The sequence below is a fragment of the Juglans microcarpa x Juglans regia genome, chromosome 5D (assembly GCF_004785595.1).
Source record: "Juglans microcarpa x Juglans regia isolate MS1-56 chromosome 5D, Jm3101_v1.0, whole genome shotgun sequence".
Classification (NCBI taxonomy): domain Eukaryota; kingdom Viridiplantae; phylum Streptophyta; class Magnoliopsida; order Fagales; family Juglandaceae; genus Juglans; species Juglans microcarpa x Juglans regia.
The window spans coordinates 5,009,863-5,028,623 of record NC_054602.1 but is presented as its reverse complement, the minus strand read 5'-3'; the positions used below and the strand labels follow the sequence as shown (position 1 = coordinate 5,028,623).

Sequence of the window (18,761 nt, the reverse complement as noted above, 5' to 3'; positions counted from 1 at the left end):
AAGATCTTGAGTTTGAATTCTGATTCTATACAGTATCTTATTTAATTAAACATTTTACATGTTGAGACATCTATTTAAGGAGAGTTTGGCCCACATGTAAGAGAAAGTATTAAGATATAAAAAAAATAATAAAGATCTATATTTTTCTATTAATTTAAATTTAAATTTTTAAGATAAGTGATGATTTTATATAAGAGACATGACTATATATATATATATATATTATTCAACACTACTCTCGTGCACGAACAGCTAGCTAGAATCCCATCCCTGTGCTACGTCTGTTCTGACACAAAAATGAAGAAGTAATCACCGGAATTATCATTTCTCGTATAATTCTCTCCACTGGGAGTTGTGATCTCCTAATCGTCATTAATTAACTTACTTGGCATGCAAAAGGTTCTTTCCCGTACGGAGGGCATGTATATATATCCACGTGCCTAGGGGTGTAAATTGGTCCCGACCTGTCCTGTCCGTTCGGTCGGTCCATTCAATCTGTTTAATTATTTTATTATTTTGTTTCATCAGTTTTTTGCAAGTAAATCAATAAGAAAAAATTATTTAAATTATTAAAGTTAAAATTAAAATTATGTAAATTATTCATGTGAATTACAGAACTAACTCATTAAAAAAAATTTAACTATAATTATATTTATAATATTAATAGTTACTACTTACTAACTTAAATTTTACTCTTTAGTATGTATAATTATTAATAATGTCATACATTTTATATGTGGTTAATGAATATAAAATAATTTCATTATATATAGATTATTCATGCTTACTTGTAACTTGCAATTTAGGTATTTTAAAAACAAAATTACCTAATTACTTTAATAAGTGTAAATAATAGAGTATGTATGAATATATAATGTATTAACTATTTACATATAATGACATAAATTCACATGATTTATGATTTATTATTAATTGATAGCATATATTATTTAATATTTTATATGGTTAATGATAATAAATTAGATGAAAATTATATCATTAACTTATATAATTACTATATAAAAATAATATATTAAATTATTAATTTAAAAAAAAAACATGTATATAGGGGTTTGGTCTTGTCTGGTCTAAAATTTATAGACTCAAAGATCAGACCGAATTCCTTCGGTCCACAAATTTTGGGACCGACACCAACCAGTACAGTATTTGGCCTGGTTTGGACCAGACCGAAATTTTTGGTCTGGTCGATTTTTCCTATCTGGACCAAATTCTGTACACCCCTACATGAGCATGTTTAACTTGATAAGAATCCCTAGGACCCTAGAGTTCATTTATTGTACTCATTTTTCGCTACTTTTAATTAGGGCTATGCGACGGGGCTTTGCTCCCTGCCATCCCACCGTCCACAGCCCTAGCCCCACCTGGGCGAAGCATGCAACCTTGCCCGAAAGTTTTGAAGGAGTTGGGAGGGTTGGGCCTTGGCTTGCCAGCATTATACCCCACCCTTGCCCAGCCAATAATATATATATATATATAGAAAAAAACTTAAGCATAAAACGACGTCGTTTTTCATGGCACCACAACCACGATTTGGCCGTAGATCCTTTGCTCAGACCGTGGTCTAGTCGTGTGCCGTGGAGGTGATTATAATTTTTTTTATTTATTTTTGCTACATGTCTTTTTTTGTACTTTGTAATTTGTTGGATCTATTATTGGAAAATAGATTTGTTGATTTTAGGGATGGACTTGCAGATTTGATGTTATTTTTTTATTGTTTTCCACTGTGAGTGGGCAGTAGACAACGGGGAACAGACATTAACTTTCCACTTTCATCTCACTATACTTTCCACTTTCATATCTTATATAATGAGATGAAAATAGAATGCTAATGTGGTGTATAGAATTTTATATTTGAGAATTTTCTTTATTTTAGAAAATATACGGGATTTGTATACATTAAAATCACATCTATCAACTAAAATACCCAAACGTATGGTCTAACAAATAAGTAAAGAAAAACGATATAAGCTCCAAATAATAAGTTGTACACGAGTCATTTTATAATAAAAAGTGAATCTTATAATGAAAAAATATAAAAAATTATTTTCTTTTTTAATTAGTAAAATTTATAATTTTATAAATAAATTTATGCAAAATTTGTGTATTTGAAACCTCTAAAGAAGGTAGTCATCTTTTCCATTCAATACGTGCATCAGATACCGCATTATTTTACAAAAACCGGCGCCTACAATGCAAAAGCCGGCTAGCTAGAAAGGACCCTTGATTTGAACGAAGGAATTAATGTACCATGCGGCATGCATATATGCAAGCAGTTTTGCTAACTGCACGGAGACAACACAAGATGTGAAACCTATTTGTAGTAGAAAATTTGATAAATACACATTATTTTTTATAACATATTAAACAACGATATTTTAAAATAAAAGATAATTTTATAAAATACTTTATAAAAGTAATATCATTTTATAAAAATATCATCACATTAAAATATATATTATAAAATATATTGCATGAACATTATTACTCTTTATAATATGCAGTATAATACCTTACACAATCTATAACAGTATATAACATTAATATTATTATAAGCTTCATAAATATCATAATTAATAAACAGTTTCTTAATTTGTGAAAGGCACCCCAACAAATAGTGTTGGAAAAAGATGCACTAATAATTGTTGGAAATTAAAGAAGCAAACGTGGGGGGATTTAATTCGTAACTGCCCGGCCCTATAATTAATTAAAATATACACGTACATTGCATGTAGACAAGCCTACATTCTTAAATGCCGGATCAGGTTCCCCAAAAGAAAAAAGTCTCCACGCATGATTTGACAATTCTGATTATAAATGGAAATGCATGCACGGGCTGGGCATGATGTGCGTGGAGATGAACAACAATGAGACGTGGCAAGCTAGCAATCGTGTAAACGTGATTCTCTCGTGTGTATGTGTATATATATTATATCTTGTATAAACACTACTCTTTGATCAATATTTTCATCGCGGCCTGGAAATAAATTATCAACCACTCAAGGCAGACTACATGATTAATGAGACATGATGTGCATATATATGTCCAAATTGTAATCAATCTTTTTACCATTCTCTTATGAATTTACTAATTATAAACTAAAGGTACGTAAAGTCGTGTGGGGTTAATCCATGATCGAAGAACTGATTAATCCAAATATTCCAGCTAATGCAATAAGTATGTACAGTTGGCATTTATATACGCATGCATACATGTGTGTGTTAATGGCTGATTCTTTTAGATTTTATCTTAGGAAGATGGGGCTTGATTAATTAGTTTCAAGTACCTATAGCTAGCAATCAATCTGCTTGCCGAAAAGGCTGGAAGATACTATAATCATGATCAGCAATGACGTTGCTGATTCTGTATTTTTTTTATATATTTTTTTTAAAAGAAGATGACGGTATCTCAATTTTATTAATTATCCTAACTTGTAGTAAAGGAAAACTTTGATTACAACCCAATACCTAGAAAATACATATAAACTATAAAAACCAAAACCTCGACGTCAAACCTTTATATCCATATCATTCAAATACAAGGTCAAAAGAAAGACACTTAACTTAAATCAAAACAAACTAAAGACATGGTAACCTGCAAGAAAAAACAAGCAAAACAAAGAATAATGAAATTAATCAAACTAAAATAAAACTTACCAAGTACAAACCTTACGAGACCCTCAAATATGGCAGACCCAATTTGTCCATGCGATGAAAATGTCTTAAGAGACTAGGCAACGTATGCTATTCAGACCAATTAGAGTTTAAACCCTCAGCCCCACATATAGCTAGAAAATCATCCACAACATTTTCTTCATGAAAAATATGACTTACTGTATAATCCAGACAATTAAGATATTCATGTAATTCATCCCAGAAATCTTCTAAATACCCGATATGACAATCATCCTTACTAATCCAATTAACCAACAATTAATTAGAATTAGTCTCTATTTGAACACGATAAAACCCAAGAGTGTAACACCTTTTTCATGTATGATCTTTTTCAAGCGTTTGGCATGTTGTCGATAGATTCCAAATGTAAATTAATGTTCAGTAGGAAGATCGACGATCAATTCAATTTGTGCTCTCAGACTTTTTTTTTTTTTCTACTTTTCTTAGTACGCTGAAGCCCATGATCATGCAATCAGATGATCACAGCCATATATAATAGTTGACTTACTTATAAAACGTACGTACGTGCTCTTATAATTAGCTCTATATGCTGTCTTTTTTTTTTTTTTTAAGAAAGTGATAAGGCCATCGAGGATATATACCGAGACTTTCTATCGAATTGGAATTTTTTTTAATAATTAAAATATATTTTTTAATAAATTTGTGATGTTTTTAACAAAGCTATAGGTTTTGACAATCACCACTTAAAATTACCAAAATATTTATTGCGCGCAATGTAATATCCCATTTACCCTTAAAAAGATAAAAGTACTACAAATTGCCGGGGAAGAATGTGGACTCTCCTTGCTTAGTGCAGGCTGCATTTAACCCTACGTAGGGCCGATCGATGCCCAGTTTTCAACAATATACAGATCACCTCAAATGGGAACAGACAGACTTCATGCATGCAGATATCTTGTGAGGGCGTGCGGGAGACATTATCTAAATCACACAATTCTTCTTGTACAAGTCCCGAAATTTGACTGTCGATCATGGCATGTTGTTTTGAGGATATGGATCCGACTCACCAACAATATGGGAGATCGATCATTGGTGTTTAAGACATGATGATCACGTGGCACGTACGTACATCATTTTGCCTCAGACCGCGCGAATCACATCTTCCGAATTAAGAAAAATCATAGACAGTTCCGTTTAGAACGAACACAGACCATGCGATAAACACGATTTCTTCTGAACATCGTACGTCAAGCCCTAGTTGTCGAACATATATAATATCGCCGCAACATATATATATATATATATATATATATATATATATATATATGGTCGTGTCGTGTTTTGAACACATCCGCACATGCAGAAAATTAATTAATTCTGACATGAATGATATTTTGGCGTGCATTAAATCTAGCTAATTTAGATTTGTGAATTTCCTCGAAGGTTCGCACGTCGGAGATACTTCAACGAAAATAACATGCTGTCAGTTAAAGTAAGATTAATAAACTTAATTTTGCCTTCAATTAAATAGATTCAAAACGAAAATAGATTCGTATATATATATATATATATATATATATATATATATATATTCTCATTCATACTTTCCCGCTCTTGCATTCAATAATTGTAGGAAACATTACACGTGCGCTCTAATGTTTGGACAAAGATCATCCTCTAAGTCATGATCCACACACCCCTTGGCTAGTCTTATCGATTATTGGAGTGTTGCAAATACTGCATCGATCGACAATGAGGTTTTGATTAATCAGGACCAAAAAAAAAAAAAAAAACAAAAAAACAAAGGTGTCGATGGATCATCTAGATTGATCAGCCGTATAATGTACTACATGAGTTCATACAGCTAGCAGAACTCATCCATAATGCTAAAATCTATATATATAACCTATCAATAATAACCTATAAGTTGTAGGTAGTACTAGTTTTTGTCTTGTTAAGTCGTGTCATTATATTTTCTTCATAAATTTATAATTTAAACGTATAAATTTAAAACGACGTTGAAATTTAAAGGTTTGCAACAATCTTGACTTGTCGGTCTTTAATCATCAGTAATTCATGATCATGATGATCCCGATCATCCCGATATAAAATGACCAGTAAGGTAAGAAAAATATAATGAATAATTTTTCAAAAGTCTTTATGATGAGTAAACATGATCCTGAAATCAAAAAAGAAAAGAAATAGGATTATTATTAAAATATATTTTTTAATATGATTATCCAATTTTCGAAAACATCTTTTGTATTATTATTTTCAGAGAAAAATATTGTTTTTATCTTGAAATGTTATTTCCCATCACAAAAATTAATTAATGTAATACATTATAAACAAGTACGTACCTTTTGTTTACGTGATGTGTGATGATCATCGATGTTGTTTCGTTTAGATGATTAATTCATTTCAATTTTTTTTAACTTATTATTATAATTTTTTTAAATTTTAACATAAAATATAATAAATAATTCAATTTTTTTAAATCTTAAAATAATAATAATATTAAAAATTAATATTTTAATAATATTTTATTATCTTAATTTAATTCACTTCAATATCTAAATGTAACTTAATATATACGCCATATCGGAAGATATTTATGACCTCTCGGGGGAAACGAAAGCGATTGGACAGTTGTACTCTGTTTTCAGAGCCAAATATGAGGCTCTGGTTTGGTCGTTGATGTACCTAATCTCTAATTCGAAACAGTTCAATGCACGATTTTAATGAAAAAAAATTGTGTTTGCCAGGTTCGTTGAAATCAGGTCATCCGTGGAATTGGCAATAGGTTTTTTGAAAGGAAAACTCTTGTTGCAGGCATTTTTGCGCACCGAAGTGCACCGATCAACTGACATGTAAATTTTTTTTAATGAAATGGTTCCTTTTCATTTCACTTTTACTGAGTTTTGGACTGGAGTTTTTTAATTTTTTTAATGATGCGAATCATTTTCGTTTCACTTTTAGTAAATGAAAGTCCTTGGACCACCTCCAGTGACATATATTTTTCCTGAAACGACGGCCATAGCAAACTTTTTTGAAAAATTAGAGTTTTTTCAGGAAATGAAATGGTGGCCTAATCTGCCCCGATTGTTATATTCAATTTCTCAGTTCTCAAATAACAAAATATCTATAAATAAATAATAATAATTTATTTCCTTTTTCTACGAATTCTCAGCAGACCAAACAAGAAATTTATCTTATCAGAACGCAGAAACTTTAGATAATACATATATCACTGGCTAGCATATATATATATATAGAGAGAGAGAGAGAGAAGCAACAAAAAATGAAGCTACCCTCGTAAACACACATCGATGTTACGCGTGTAAAAGGAAAAACCCATTTCTTAGAATCTAATTATGGTACTCAGGAAGCCATTAAAATCGCAAGAAACAATCGGGTTTGTTCCTATGAACGGTTTCAAAGTGAAGTAACTGAGGCCAAAAAGCGGTGGAAGCTATTGTCTGCACCAAAACTGTCGACGACCCAGATCAGCAAAAAATGTGATTTTGGAAAAATGTTCGTGTAGAAGATTGAGGCTTGAAGAGGATGCTCATATCCATACAAGGTTTGAGAGCAGTAAGGAGAAAAGGTAGGAAAATGGTCGACAAGTTAAAAACTAAAAAGATTATTATTTCTATTTTTCTCGTTTCAAGGGTCAGGGTGTTTGGGAAATGAGAAATACGTAAAAGGAAAACTCTACTACTCTCCAGCTGGGCAATTGGTGCGCGGTCGGTGCGCGAAACTTCCTGCACCTAGAAGAACTGTTTTTGAAAAGAAAGGGAACTCAAAATTGGATTCAAATTCCTTTGAATTATATGTTCGAATTAGATTGTTGGATTTAAAGATAAATATACACAATAAAAAAATTAAACTCATGCGTGATCCGCCATGTTACAAATTTAAATAATCATGAATCAAATGCCATAAACTGATAAAAGCTGTAATATGTTATATCTTCTTCTTTTGGAATTAAATAAATCAAATTGAAGAAGATTTATGGCTCGTTTGAACATTTGGAGTATCTCATAATTATGTAAATAATCCTAAAATGATATGTGAATAATAATGAAATTGTTTGAGTAAAAATATTTCATTGGATTTTAAAAAAAATAGAAAAAGAAGTTGAATAATAATATTATAAAGTTAAAAACTATTTGAATATAATTTTTAATAGACAATGCTAGGGTGCCTACCAGATGTGTCCACCAGTATAAATGAGTTTTTTTTTTAATTTTTTTTAACCATTTTTTAAACATCCTTAACTATTAAGAAAAAATAAAAATATATATAAATTCACTAATAGTTACTTCTTTAACCATTAAAAAAATTTAAATTAAAATATATAAGTGGGCACATTTGTTGGACATATTTGGTAAATAGTCATACTATCATTTTTCAATTTTAATATTATTTTTATTTTGAAATTTGAAAAAGTTATAATTATTATTGTGCATAATTTTTAAATTTATAAAAGATGTAATAATTAGATAAAAGGAAAATGCTAGTTTGCCCAATGGGTTTGCCCTAGGTTTGACCGTTATTGCATTTTAATTTTTTTTTAATACTTAAAGAAGTTACAATTAATGAATTTGTGTATTTTATATTTTAAAATGTTTATAGATGTTCAAAAAAATGTTTGAAAAAGAAGTGAGATTGCACTAGGGGCACGCCTAACAGTAAGAGCTAGGCAGCACAGTAGAAGCGTCCTTAAGCGAAAAAGTTGAAAATTTAATATTGAAAAATGTTTTAACTTTTGTGCTTAAATAATGCTTGAAAGGGAAGAGAAATTTTAGAAATGAGAAACGATATTTGCAGTCATAGAGTGCGCAAACACCGCATACTCATTTTGAGAAAAATGGGTAAATATAATACTCACATGAAAAAATTACTTTTTTAATAGTAGACCCGCACTTTTTTAAAAATGATTGCAGGGCACTTGCACAACCTATGACTGTATTTAACATTACTCGGTATGTAAGACTCGCATACTTCATTTGAAAAAGGATAATGATATCCTTACTTACATTATTTTACTACTGCTCTGCTATCTAGCTATTTTTTTTTTTCCTTTTAGTGGTTTGGATTAAAAAATGAGTTGAGATGGTTTGTGAATAGTAAAATAAAAGTTAAATTATTTATCATATTTTGTGTGAGAATTTGAGAAAATTATTTTGAGATTTGAAAAAGTTGAATTGTTTATTATATTTTGTGTGAAAATTTGAGACAGTTGTAATGATGAGATGAGTTGAGATGAGTTTTGAATGCAAACGAGACACTCTTTGAATTTGAACTAAAAATCTTAGAACATGATTTTTTTGCATAATCAAGCAAAAAATAAATTTAATCAATTAACGTAATCATGTAATTTAATTGAAAATAAATCAATTTTATAAAAATTGACCTTCTTTGACTCTTTTGATTCATTCTTTATAAAACTAAATTTATTTTTAATTAAATTACATGATTACGTTGGTCGATTGAATCTATTTTTTTCTAGATCATGCAAGAAGGTACTCATGTTCTGAAATTTTTAATATTCAAATAGCAAAATGAACAAAAAAAATTAGGTAGTAAAACAGTAGTAAATAAGGTATAAGCATATCATTATCTTTGAAAAAAATAGATAAATCTAAAACCTATTTAATTGAAAAAATTAGTTTTTAAACAGTAGATTCTACTAATTAGAAAGGAAGTTTGAAGGCTTTGGACACCTTATAATAATATAATTATATATATGGTCGCGGCTAATTTATAAGATTTTGCAACATTAATTTGATTTGTTCTTTCTTTTTCTACCGCTAATTCCCTGAGCCTCAGCCGGGATTATGTACGGGCTGAAGGAGTCCATTTGACAAGGTTTAGGTTGCGTTTGGATATTGAACTGAATTAAGTTGAGATAATAAAATATTATTTTTTAATATTATTATTATTTTAAAATTAAAAAAAATTAAATTATTTATTATATTTTATATTAAAATTTTAAAAAATTATAACTATAAATTTAGATGAATTGAGGTGATTTTAAATTTCAAAAGTACCCTTATACCAAGGCAATTCATGACATTTGACTACTGACTTCATCAGTAGTTTAGGCATACAGTACGTAATCGAATTAATGGCACATTAAGGATCGAAGATCTGTACGTCATCAGAGTCTGCACCCATGAGATTGCTACCCCCACAGAGGGTGTAGCGGTCCGATAAGGGTAAAAAATTTTTTTTTTAAATATTTTTTTATTTATTTATTTTTACCCTTAAATATTTTTAAAAAATTCAGAGCAATATTAAAAAAATAATTTTTTAATTATTAAGTAAAAAAAAGGGGGACCCAGTACTCGGGACCCAAGAGAGACGTAGCATTTTTCTTCACATTTTACTCATGTACGACCGCAGAATCAGTATAAATAGCATACATTATGATCTACTTGACGCTCACACAAGCCTTTGAACGTAGAATAAGATCTATCCTTGGCTTATTATTATTTTTTCCATCATGGATTTATCACAATCCTCATTAATCCAATCTCAAGTTAATATGATCAAGGAAAAGATGTTCTCAACTCATGCTCCCCAGTACTCCTTCGTTTCTCCTTCTGCTTATGATACCGCATGGCTAGCCATGATACCAGATCCAACCAAACCTTTAGGCCAACCCACATGCATGTTCAAGAATTGCTTGGACTGGGTGCTTTGCAACCAGAACGAACAAGGTTTTTGGGGAGAGTGTGATGCCCATGGCATGCCCACCATTAATTGCCTTCCTTCAACCCTTGCTTGTATAGTTGCACTCAAAAAGTGGAATAGTGGGGGCGAAAGTATCAAGAAAGGTACATGCTGCTTATGAATATGAAATAGAATTAGTATATATGTTGCCAATATATGTGCGGGGACATTCGTTCCCCACTTGGCTTCCAAATTAGCCATCTCTACTAGTTAGGACGTTGCATGCTTCGTCACTTTCATTACCTCTTTTTTTATGAAGCGAGCGTTTTTCTCTAAATTTGTCATCAGATATTACACCTAATTTGTACCATGTCAACCAAGAAGATACATGACGTGCGAACGATATCGCCCATATGTGTCCACAAATGCATATGACTCTTTCTTGTTGTATTATTAGGTGTTTTTTGACATTGGTAGGCGTAACTTCTTCTTCTTCTTAATCCTGCAGGATTGGCCTTCGTCCATGCAAACACGGAGAAGCTTATCAGAGAGATGAACAAGCAATACTGTGACCGTTGGTTTGCCATTGTTTTCCCCGCAATGGTTGAGCTTGCAAATACAGTAGTTGGCGCAGAGCTTGTCTTCCCTATAGCTCAATTGGAGTTGTTTCAGAATTATTCAATAAACGGCAACAGATTCTTGAAAAGTAACCACCACCCCCCCCCCCCCCCCCCCCCCCCCCCCCCCCCCCCCCCAAAAAAAAAAAAAAAAAATTCTTTGCGAATTCTGAATTATCATTTTAATATTACTGTTTAGTCGGTTTCCTCGATGGCGAAGCGAAATACCATAATTTTTGTGCTTTCTATGTAGGGAGAAACTTGATGATATGCACCAAAATTCCCCACTATTGGCATACCTTGAAGCGCTGCCTGCATCTTATGATATTGATAAAGATGTTATACTTAACCAGCTGAGCAATGATGGCTCATTATTCCAATCCCCTCCGCCACAGCAAGTGCATTTATGGCCACGGGAAGCAAAGAGTGCATGGCTTACTTAGTATCACTCGTACAAAGATATGATAACGGAGGTCATGACCAGAAAGTTTCTTTATCCTTATAGCTATATAGGTTTAACAAACCGTAGAATGCTTCACGTACCGTACCAGTTTCTTTTCTTTTCTTTTTTTTTTTATAAAGATTTTTGTGTTAAATTAAACGTCGTACGTGCGTTGGACTTTATCGCAGTTCCTCGGACCTATCCCATGGATGAAGACCTCATAAACCTTTGCAAGGTCAATCAGTTAGTATGGTTGGGCATAGCTGAGCATTTTGTCCTAGAGATAGAAGAAATCTTGGAACAAGTTTACAGGTATTAAAAAAGAACCAAATTAACGTACACATCTATTTTTTTAAATAATTCTTCTCGTGGACGCACGTCAGATTCTTCCTTGTTTAAGATATATATATATATATATATATATATATATATATACACACACACACACATATATACAGATCATTAGCTATCCGTATGAGCTGTTGCTAAAGTACATCGTTCAATTAAGAACATTTTTTCTTTTCTGTTTTCCATTCGCTCATCTCACTATCATTTTGTTGAGCACAACTTTCAGGAATTATCTGAATCAAGAAGCTTGGCCCAAGAGCAATTCAGACGTTGCAGCACAGCTATTAAAAAATTCACTAGCGTTTCGTCTCCTGAGGATGCATGGGTATAGTGTATCATCGGGTATGTATCTGGCTGCAAGTTATAACCATTTGCCCCTCTTTATATTTTCTTTGGCGTGATACAATTCTGCCCTAAAACTATATATATATGCATCTCTCTTTCCACGTGCAGATATCTTTTGCTGGTTCTTAAATCATGAAGATATTCGAGTCCAAATAGAAAACAACCATGAATACTTTTCAAGTGCCCTGCTTAATGTCTATAGAGCAACAGATCTCATGTTTTCAGGAGAACATGATCTTGAGGAAGCCAGATCATTTTCGAAACAAATACTTGAGAAAATCTTATCAGTGGGAACTAGAGATCAAACTCATCTTTCATTTCCAAACTTGCGGAGAGTGGTAATTTTTATTAACTTGATATAATGTCTTAAACTGGTGATCTGGGTATTCCTTTTTTTAAAACTGGAATCTAAAAAATTAACTTTTTCATAATGATTTATCACCTTTTTTTGTAGAGTACTGCGGCTTTCTAAAACTATACTTATAGACATATCAGTGATCTTATTGAAAAGTGAAAATTTTAATATTAATTATTAATTAATAAGAAAAATTATATTTATTATCCCTACACTACATCTAATTTGTTATATATTTTTGTACTTCTACCTAAATATTTAGTCCATTATAATAAGTGGTTATCTAACTGTGAATAGTAATTTTTTATTTTTTCCATTAATTTTTTTTGTTTTTTCATTAAGTCTGTTAAATCATATTTTACCAAAAGACCTTTAAAATCCTTGATCATTTGACATGTAGCTCTCTTATAAAATTTAATGAAGGATCCTGTTTTACTAAAAGGTCATTAAGACCCTTAACCATTTAACGTGTAACTTTTTTGTAGAATTTAATGAAGGATCATGTTTTACCAAAAAGTCCTTAACAGCTCCGCGGTTAGATACTTTGTTGAAGTTTAGATTTTTTTTTTTTTATCTTTCTTTAACCACATATTTTCTTTTATAAGCTACTGACTTTTTTATTTATTTTTATTTAAATCATTATATCAGGTGCACCTCGGAACTAACGGACCTAAGGCCATTATCTAGTATTAGTATATATTGACGTATAAATATATATATTTAAATAAAAAATAAAAAAAAATAAATTACATATTAATATATAATATAGAAAAGATAGTAACATTTCTCTTAAATAAACCTTGTGAAAGAAGTATATATACTCTCAAATAAAAAAGAAATGGCACTGAAGTAGTACTTAACAAGCTAGGGACAAACATCTGGATCAAAAACATTGTTTTCTCGTTTTGTCCGTAATCAAAAAAGTCAAAGATACTGCTGGTTGATGTAGAAATTTACAAACGCCGCACGCGGGTGTGACTACCTAGAATTTTGCGGAAGACCTGGTAAAGTAGAAAGTCATGACATTTCAGATGCGACAATACTAGAAATACAAGTTGAATTAAAATTAGGCTGTCTTTGAACCTATAGAGTCTGACCAGTTTGATTAAAGGAGAGAGAGGATTATAAGGGAGACTTAGTTCCAGTAACTACCTGACTTAGATAACCTTAGCAGCCGGGAACTACACGAAGACGAGACTCATAGCAGCATCAATTGAATCGGCAGACACAAAGACGAAGACAGAGACGAGCTAACATGTAAAGTAGTGGAATGGAAAAGGATGGTAGCCCACCCAGGACAGCACATAGAGTAAGGTTGGCTCTATGCGAGAGAGGAAAACCGCATGGACACGGCTCCCCGACTTTCCTTCGCCCTTTGTGTCTGCTATTGAAGTGTCAACTGTTAGCCTCTTGCTTTTTCTTTCTTGACCCTGCTAGCCTATCGGCTAGCAGTAAGCCTCAAGCCTGGCTACTTCCCGGACTTAAACGAGGTTTGCCAGTACAATATGGTTCGGGGTTAAGGCTCATCGAGCTCAAACCCTAGGTGGGACCTTGATCTCAATCTGCATCCAAGTGCTGCCTTCTATCTTCTTTCTGGACTTTGCTGGCTTTAGCTTGAGCCAAATAAGACTGAACTTCGCCCTTCCCCTAACATAGTAAGGCAATGAGAACTTACTTTTCTCCCCGGGCAGGAGCAGGAAGACCAATGAAAAAAATCTGTGTTGTTCGACTTTGAACCGAAACCCATTCAAGAGCCCTTTTATTTGATATGTTATTTTTTTTTTTGCTCTTACTTTTAGCGATTCCATATCAACTAATGGAATCATAATAATAATTAAAATGAAAGGTTGAAGTAGTGCTTTTTTCTTAAATTAGATGATGTTGTTCTACCTATTTGTCTGCCGAGGAACGCAGTAGCTTTCTGGTTGAGTTGAGCGTATGTCTTTGACAAGATATTTATCCTCTGGTCTGATTCCCGAACCATCGGGTTGGTTGTCCCGCGCAGATATCTGTGTGGGATCTTTTGCAAACATCAAGCACCTACTCCTATCAAAATGAAAAGCGTGACTTTACTAAACAAGCAAGAAAAGCCCTTTCTATCTTATTAGTAAAGCGCTAACGCGCGCCCCTGCAATCAAACTCAAGTTTCGCCTTTTGACAACCTTACTAATAGAAAGGGGAAAAATGCGCTCAAACAACCTATCTTACTAATAATAATGAAGGGCCGCCCTATCGTTGTAAAGCTACAAAAGCTGGCCTTACCTTCTATTTTCTTAGTAAGGGGCTTTTAGGCTTTACTAAGAAAATTTATAGGGCTTTTCTCGCTTGTTGCTTTCTTCGCATGCTTTCGCGCATTAATAGAATACATATATCAAAAGGCGAAACTTTCATTTTCAGGACGCTAACGAGCAAGAAAACGGATGCGCTAACGAACAAGCAACGGCGCGAAAGCCGTTGCGCGTTAGCAACGCGCATCCGTTTTCTTGCTGCAACGACTTTCTAAAGCTCAATCCCCTTCTTCCAATGCCCATTTTATAACAGAATTTGGCTTACCTTTTTTCCCAGTGCGGAAATTCGTCTTCTTATGCCATTACTATATACCAGACTATTTTGCGAAATACCTGCAGAATCTCACTTGGTCATCCACCCAGAGAAGTCCTTATACAAAAGCCCTACCGCTTGCATTGGTTAGTAGATCCCCGCATCATCGCTCGGAATCAGAGAAGAAGATAGCAGCCCTTGTCCCTCCGAAGTAGCAGTTGGAAGCTTTAAGTAAGTAGACCCCATCGGTACCAGTGAATGGAATTATTTATTATATTTTATATTAAAATTTAAAAAAATTATAATAATGAGTCGACATAGATTTAATAATTAAATGTATCCTTATACTCGAATTAGTAGCCCACTCTGACCGCTAGCCAAAATTTAACGTTCTATTTTTTTTAATTTTTTAATTCACATTTTTTTAATAATTTTAATATATTTTTAAAAAATATAAAAAATATATCAATATACGAATAGTTTTGAAGACAGTAATGAGACATGACAATTAACATCTTGTATAGATTGAGCATGAGCTAAGTCTGCCTTGGTTTGCTCGACTGGATCACCTGGAACATAGGATGTGGATCGAAGAAAATTACTCCGATTTTCTCTGGATGGGAATTAAATTTTCAACGGAAAGGTATTATATATGCAGCTCCCTTCTGATATATAGTCCCGACATCCTGTAAAAGTTTTTTTCTAAAGAAAAATGCATGCTAGTATAATTTTCAAATGTGTTTACCAAATGTGCTCAATATTTATATATTTTATATATTTATTATTTTTTGAATTGTTAAGAAAGTGATTCTTAGTGAATTTGTATTTTTTGTCTTAATGATTAAGTATGTTTAAAAAATATTTAAAAGAAAAATTAAAATAAAAGAAAAAAAAAATCATTTATACTACTATGCATACATTTAGATTGATGTGCACCCCAGCAATATTGTCCTTATCTGCGTTGCATAGAGTGAAAGAGCATGGAATCGGAGTGATCTTTTGCTGATCAAAGGTAGCTAGTAATAGTTGATCTTCGCATCCGCTAACAAATCTTTTGATGAAATCAGGTTTCCATGCCCTCATAATAGTGAACTCGTACGTCTTGCAAAGCAAAACTACGAGTTAAGGCAGTCAATCTATCAGAATGAACTGGAGGAATTGAAAAGGTATAATACGCTTTCAATTAGATCTAATCATTGATCTTTGTTTCTTTTAGCAAGAACGCGTTACAAATGCAAGTGTCAATGGATTAATAATCCCCATATATATGCAAATAGTTTTCCAATTTCTCGCCAGCATTAATGTCTTGCTTCTTCGACCGAGATAGGTGGTCCAGGGAGTGGGGACTTACTGATATGGGATTTGGTCGAGAGAAAACTACGTATTGTTACTTTGCTATTGCTGCCAGCAGTTCCTTACCTTATGATTCAAACATACGAATGATGGTCGCAAAGAGTGCAATAGTTATTACAGTGGCTGATGATTTCTATGACGCGGAAGGTTCTCTAATTGAGTTGAAAGGTCTCACCAACGCAGTTCAAAGGTAGACTAGTGATACTAAGACACAATATATATGTACAACGAGCAAAGAACTAGATACAGTAACTTTTCAAAAAACATTTATCCAAACTGCCATATATATAATTCTCTCTTTCTATTTGAATAACAGATGGGATTCTGAGGGCTTGAGTGGCCATTGTAAGATTATCTTTGATGTTCTTGATAACCTTGTAAGTGAGATTGCATCAAAATACATGCAACAGGAAGGATGTGACATAAAGCACAATCTCCAAGATATAGTAAGCCAACAATATTTTAGGCCGTGATCAATTTTATTGTCACCAGTTAAATTTTTTTATCTAAAACTATATTCTAAGTGATTATATTGAATTATATTTGTCTCTAGTAAAGTGATTATATGTCATATTTAATTTAAAAGATAAATTTTAAAATTTAAATCTTACACATTAAATTTTACTATTTAAGTCATGACGTGGATTGTGTTCTACACACCCACTGAAGAATATAAATATAACTCTTAATTGAATTGTGAAAAAATATGGTCTTCTAACTTTGTTTTCCTTTTTGTTGCATGAAGTGGTATGAAACGTTTTTATCATGGTTTACCGAATTGATGTGGAGTAAAACTGGATACATACCCTCAATGGATGAGTACCTTGAAACTGGCATGACTTCGATAGCCACACACACCCAAGTTCTTCCAGCTTCATGCTTCTTGGACCCAAGTTTGCCAAATTCCAAACTCAGGCCACCCCAATATGAGAACATTACAAAACTACTCATGATAATCGCTCGTTTGTTGAACGACACACAGAGTTACCAGGTAACTTAATATTTTTTTTCCTAGTTAATTTGCTTCAATTCCACCAATTAATCCAAATTAAAAAGCTTTTAAACCCTAATAACAAGTACTGCACCGACGACAGAAGGAAATAGAGGAAGGGAAAGCGAACTTCGTTTCACTCTACCTAAAAGAAAACCCGGAGGCAGATATTGAGGAGTCAATCGCTTATGTGAGAGACATACTCGATAAAAAGAAGAAAGAGTTCCTCAAACTAGTTCTTATGGATGGATTTAGTGATTTTTCAAAGCCATGCAAGTATCTCCACCTATCTTGTTTGAAAGTATTCCAGATGTTCTACAACTCTACCAATCGATACGACTCCAACATAGAAATGCTTGAAGACATTAATAAAGCAATCTATATTCCTCTGGAAGTTGGAAAAGAAAAGCAGCCTTTGAAGCCTGATCTGAAACCACTGAAGCCGGTACCTGATCTTTATTCTGGAGCAACGAGCGGAAAGCTGAAAATCAACTCTCAGTACTTTAACCGTCCCAGCTCCAAGCATTGGATGATGAGAAGTTTTGCAACACAACAGGTCTCTTGGCAGCTTGCTTCAAGAGTTAGATTTTGGCCGGGAGTGTCTACACCACAAAAAGTTAGATTTTGCTTCACTTAATTAAGTCGGTTCCCGAAATCATGTATTTGCTGTATTTAGCTCCGAAAATTACTAGATTGTGTAATCATGTTGGCATGTGAAAATATGTTGGAATAATAGTGGGAACCAATTTGTATTAGGGTATAGATTGTGTATAGATTGCTTTTGTGTTTTGTTTTGACGTTTTTTAGAATGTTCAGTGTTTTATTTGTTTTGGATTTTTCTTCAGTACTAAGTGAGGGTTTTTAATAAAGTTATGGAGGTGCTCTTCTCTTTAAAAGAAAAAAACAGTTTGAATGATATAATAAGAAAGTCATTAAGACTGTGATTTAATGACTAATATTGTCTTTTTAATTAATCGTCATTCTTTCTAACCAATCATGCCTTAAATACAGCACCATAAAACATTAAGAGGATAATAATATATTTAAAAATAAAAGACTACAAATAACATTTCTCATATTAAGATATATATATATATATATATATATATATATATATACACACTTACATATCGGTTTATTGTACCTATTGCACATGAGCTAATGGAAATTCTCTTGACTGCCAGGGTCGGCAGTACTACTAGTAGACGGAAACGGCCAACGGCCAGCTTAATCCTCAAAATTACTAAGTGGCAACTTAATTATAAGAAAACGTAACAAAAGAAAAATAAATACATGGATTTATGGATCGAAAAAGCAGGGATATTAAAGAAGGGTAAAATATGTTAAAAATTGCTTAGAAAAAAAAATATATGATAAAAATTATAAGTACTTTAACTTCGATATAGACCAGAAACGCCTAGCTCCAAGTTTAAT

General features: G+C 32.5%; 1 protein-coding gene across 1 annotated transcript; it reads left to right on the top strand.

Annotated features, from left to right (window-relative positions):
* Positions 1 to 10,165: 10,165 nt before the first annotated feature.
* LOC121264087 (S-linalool synthase-like) lies at positions 10,166 to 18,122 on the top strand. Its single transcript, XM_041167134.1, is given in 14 exon segments — positions 10,166 to 10,499; positions 10,844 to 10,981; positions 10,984 to 11,041; positions 11,206 to 11,330; positions 11,333 to 11,425; positions 11,583 to 11,706; positions 11,969 to 12,084; positions 12,196 to 12,425; positions 15,508 to 15,626; positions 16,051 to 16,149; positions 16,311 to 16,526; positions 16,653 to 16,782; positions 17,082 to 17,327; positions 17,431 to 18,122. Coding segments are annotated over 14 exon segments (2,562 nt in total). The 3' UTR covers positions 17,965 to 18,122.
* Positions 18,123 to 18,761: the final 639 nt, after the last annotated feature.